Source organism: Anneissia japonica, unplaced genomic scaffold, assembly GCF_011630105.1.
Source record: "Anneissia japonica isolate Jap-2015-1 unplaced genomic scaffold, ASM1163010v1 scaffold466_len1169948_cov191, whole genome shotgun sequence".
In the NCBI taxonomy this organism is placed as follows: domain Eukaryota; kingdom Metazoa; phylum Echinodermata; class Crinoidea; order Comatulida; family Comatulidae; genus Anneissia; species Anneissia japonica.
In genome coordinates, this window is record NW_022689540.1 from 187722 (window position 1) to 192256 (window position 4535).

The following is a 4535-nucleotide window of genomic DNA, read 5'->3' on the forward strand; positions in this document are numbered from 1 at the left end:
GCATTATATGGCCGTTTGGTGTTTTATGGGTTTTTCCCATTCGCCTTTCAAACTTAATATTATTTAAGAATCTCTATTGAGATCCAGCGCCGCCATTGATGCACAGTAGAGATTGCATCTTTAGATCTCCGATTTTGTTCGCAAATTCACGGACTAGTGCTGTCTCGTAAGAATTTTGTAGGACGCGTTAAAAATGACAAAATATTCTCTGTATCTACTGGAACCGAGCCGCATAGCTTGTATTCCACTATTTGCATTCACACCTGGGCTGTATATATATATTGCCTTGGTTTGGCTATGTAATCATTAGTGGTCGTGGGACTAGTTTGGGCCCTGCCTAAGCTGGTCGAACGTTTCGTTTGGGTCTGTACCCTAGCTGCACTGATGAGGCCTGGAAGGCCGAAATGGATCCGTCTGCAGATATTGGGATTACTTCCAGTGGATGCTTAGTTTATTTTGTCATTGTGATCGGATTTTCTCTACTGTTCGGTTTTAATTTTAATTTTATATTGTTTTGCATTATATGGCCGTTTGCTGTTTATGGGTTTTTCCCATTTGCCTTTCAAACTTTGTACTAGATATTCTTACCATTACTTTAAGCAACTCTCATATTATCGTGACCTAGCACTGCGACTGTACCAAATTGTGGTCGTATCCGACTGGAAGTAGGACCTGCCTTCTTGTCATTTATTGGTGGAAAGTAATAATGGCCACTTTAGCCAAATGATTACGACACATGTGAGAGCGACTACGATTAGACTGACGACCAGCATGTACCGATCGCAGTGTGGGTCTTGGTAGTGTAAGAGTAGCTTTAGAAGCAGCGGTAGGTAGGGTTTGATGCAGTGGCATTCATATTGTGATATTTGAATTATTTTCAAGAATGGTGCAAGAGGAGCAGGCAACCAGAACCGAAATGCCAGGGGCCCAAGACGTGGTGGTGGTAGGAGATTCAATGGTGCGCCTGGTGGCCGTGGAGATGATAAGGGATCTTGGCCAATTGATCTTAGGACTGGTATACAACTCTTATTATATCCATTAATATTGCTGTTTATGGTGTTGTTTTGGTACTTCACTGAGACTTACGAAGCGTAAGTTGTTAAATTGTTAAAATATTTGATTCTATACTTACTGTGTTTTATACTTTTCTTTTACTCAAACAAGGCCTTTGAGGAGAACATTTTATTTTTTTAAGTCGTTTATAGCCTGAATCACTCAACAGCCTCTGACTTTTGGGACTTTTGTGTGCCGGAGAATGGAGAAGTGTAAATGATTCTTCTGGTTTTTTGCTGTTTTCTTTATTTTTCTTTAGTACTTATTAGGTTATGTTTCTTTTTGTTTATGTAAAATATTTGATAAAACAATTTTATTGATCCGGTATATATATTATTATTATTACTATCACGTCAACAATGCATATTTTGGTTTCTGAGTAGGTCTATGGTCAGCCAGAAATGGTCAGCACATTGAATTACACAAGATTAAGAATCAAAAAAGAATCTGCTTCACCAAATTTCCTTCCAATATTAATCTGATAGGCTTAGCTCATTTTGGGAAGGATGCACATGCTGTAGTTTCTATTCTGGTTATTGAACTTGTGGTGGGGAACCACATGCTCACCACAGCCAGCCATGCCTAGATAACACAGTTTGCATTGTTTACAGGCCGTGAAGTGGCACATGCAACATCCTAGCCCAACATGTTAGGTTAACATTTAATGGGATATTTAATAAAGTAACCCTTTATTTAAAAGTGGTTTCAGTGCTTTTTTCGTGATGATTTAAATTTTTTTTAATCAAAATATAAACCCCAGGGCTTATAGTAAAGTCATTGAAATAAAACCATGAAAAATAATATTGACTTTTGCAGGATTTAAACCCATACACTTAGGACTAGGTTACAATTTACAGCTTTGTGCTTGCTAATCAATTTGTCAACGTAGATTTTTATTTTTTATGTTAGATTAACATTTAATGGGATATTTAATAAAGTAACCCCTTATTTAAAAGTGGCTTCAAGGCTTTGTTCGTGATGATTTAAATTTTTTTTAAATCAAAATATAAATCCCAGGGCTTTAGTAAAGTTATTGAAATAGAACCATGAAAAATAATATTGACTTTTGCAGGATTTAAACCCACACACTTAGGACTAGGTTACAATTTGCAGCTTTGTGCTTGCTAATCAATTTGTCAATGTTGATTTTTATTTTTCTTAAATATATTATAATTTCTTTTTTTAACAGAATGGCAGAAGTCTATGTAATGATGTCTGCATATTCAAACCACCTACATAATGTTTCACTTAAAAGGATTAGTGATAAGATGACAGAGGCCCAGGCCAATGCAGCAGTATGTTGCAGAATGATACAACACCTGTGTCCACTGGTACCGGTAAGACACCAATATTTTAAAATTAAGTACAGTAGAACCCCCTCCTTTGGGACACCCCCTCAGTGGCATAACGCTGTGAGTGCGGAGGTGGGGGCCTCAATAGGGGCCCCTCCTACTACTACCTAGCACTTTAATACTACCGAGCATTAATATTGGTGTAACGCATGTGCTTTCTGGGACCCAAGCTCTTCTTGGATACAGTAAATTTTTCTATAATTTTCAAAAACCAAATAGACCAAAATCCCACAAACACACTCTTTGGCAGATATATTAGAAGGGGCCCCTCCTACTACGACCCAGCATTTTACTATGGAGCTTTAAGCTAGTTCCAAGTCCAAATGAGCCCCCACCCCCACTCCTCTTAGTTTTTAGATTATAACTGTACCTTTAAATCAAGGACTTATAACTGTTACCAGGATAGGAAGCTGGCTGGTTTAAGCCGTCTAACTGGAATTAGCCTTATGTGCGGTATTGTTATGCTAATGAGCCAGATTACGGTACGGTAAAACAAAGCAAAATAAGGGTACTAATTTCACTTGGCATGCAAATCAATCATACTTCACACTTAAAAACAGACTAATCTACCAATTAAATCATCTGCTAGTTAAGATATAAGGCAAGTATGTTCACAAATTTAAATTGATGTGATTTTGTTTTGTAGTATTACAATGAACATCACATAGGCTAGCCTAGGCTATGTCTAACCGCTTATAAAAATGCAGAAAAAATACCCAAAACAAATTAGAATGAAGTTATCAACTAACTAGTGCATTAAAATTATTCATATACTTACTACTTACTTGAATAAAATTCAAATGTATTGCTCACAAACGCCAATTTTTTATTTTAATACGCCTTTTCTTTGTTCTACCGTACCATAACCATTGGAAGGCCTAGCTGTACGCCTAGCCAATACGCAGTGGGGGCTGCAGTGTGCAAAGGAAAGTTTTGTTTTTCTGAGCATGTGCAGATTGTGCTTATCTGGCTCATTAGCATAACAATACCACACATAAGGCTAATTCAAGATAAATGGCTTAAACCAGCCAGCTTCCTATCTTGGTAATATTTATAAGTCCTTGTTTAAATAATCAAGTGCACAGATTCCTGTGGATTGAGATGATAAAAACATTACTTCACTAAATTAAATTTGAAAAAAATTAATTAATATCTTAGAAATCGAATATTTTAGCAAGTTTAAACATTGTTAAATAATTTTAAAAATTGATGAAATTAGAACTGTTTTGATCACATTTTTATTATATTGTATACTTTTTACACTACAGTAGCTGTCAACATCATGGTCTGATAGGCCTAATAGCCCTATGTGATTTACTGTTTATACTCAAGTATAAACCAATTTTTTTTTTAGTTTATGGAGCTGCTGACAGCTCCCACTGGACCATCTGACAGCTCACTATGGACCATTTTTGCTAACGGGAACTTTTCCCTCATGAATAAATATAGAAATCAATACATGATTTAACCGCCGTTGTCAGCCTATTATGAAAAACATGTATTAGACATTCAATACAATGTATATAGGCCTACTAATAAATCGGATATTCGGATGGTAAAGGCCTACAGCACCGTTGATTGGACCATAAAGAATGATGGTCATTTTATTTAAATTGGCCTTATCATATTTTGGAGTAACATGATTCGTGGTATCGAAGTAATAATTGATGAGGAAAATAATCCAGAAGTCGTAGGCCTAAAATTCTTATGTGGAAAGTAAATTTTTTGTCCATCTCTGAATATTTGCTGCGAAGCAGCCAATTCATATTCTTGACAGCAATTTGACCTCTGAAAGGTCATTGTTTGTCAAAAAACGAGTGCCTAAGACGACTGAAAAGCGGAGTTTCCTTCTTTCATTCTGCCGGGTAAAATCAATTACTTTAGGCGACGTTTGTAGACTAACCTACTCGTACCAACGTCCGCATTTCCCGCTAGCCTTATCCTACTCTAGGTCTGGACTAGCTAGAATGTTATAGGCCTAGCCTTGAAGGGACGAAGGTTCCAATGAAAAACAACGTCGCTCTTTGATAGCTAACATTGTCTATTTAACATCACAATAATTCATTATTAGACCTATAGTTGTTTTTTGAATTGTACTCCACAAATCTCAGCCGATACCTCGCACAACTC

The 4535-nt window shown here is 36.6% G+C and overlaps 1 protein-coding gene across 3 annotated transcripts in view; it reads left to right on the forward strand.

Moving 5' to 3' along the window:
- The window catches only part of LOC117125571, a 12738-nt gene that overhangs the window by 3429 nt on the left and 4774 nt on the right, over positions 1-4535 (forward strand). For all 3 annotated transcript variants that reach the window (XM_033239342.1, XM_033272103.1, XM_033272110.1), the window contains exons 4-5: positions 883-1091; positions 2243-2390. In XM_033239342.1, the coding sequence (XP_033095233.1) occupies positions 1054-1091; positions 2243-2390 (186 nt within the window). In that variant the 5' untranslated portion in view covers positions 883-1053. The remainder of the gene's footprint in view (positions 1-882; positions 1092-2242; positions 2391-4535) is intronic.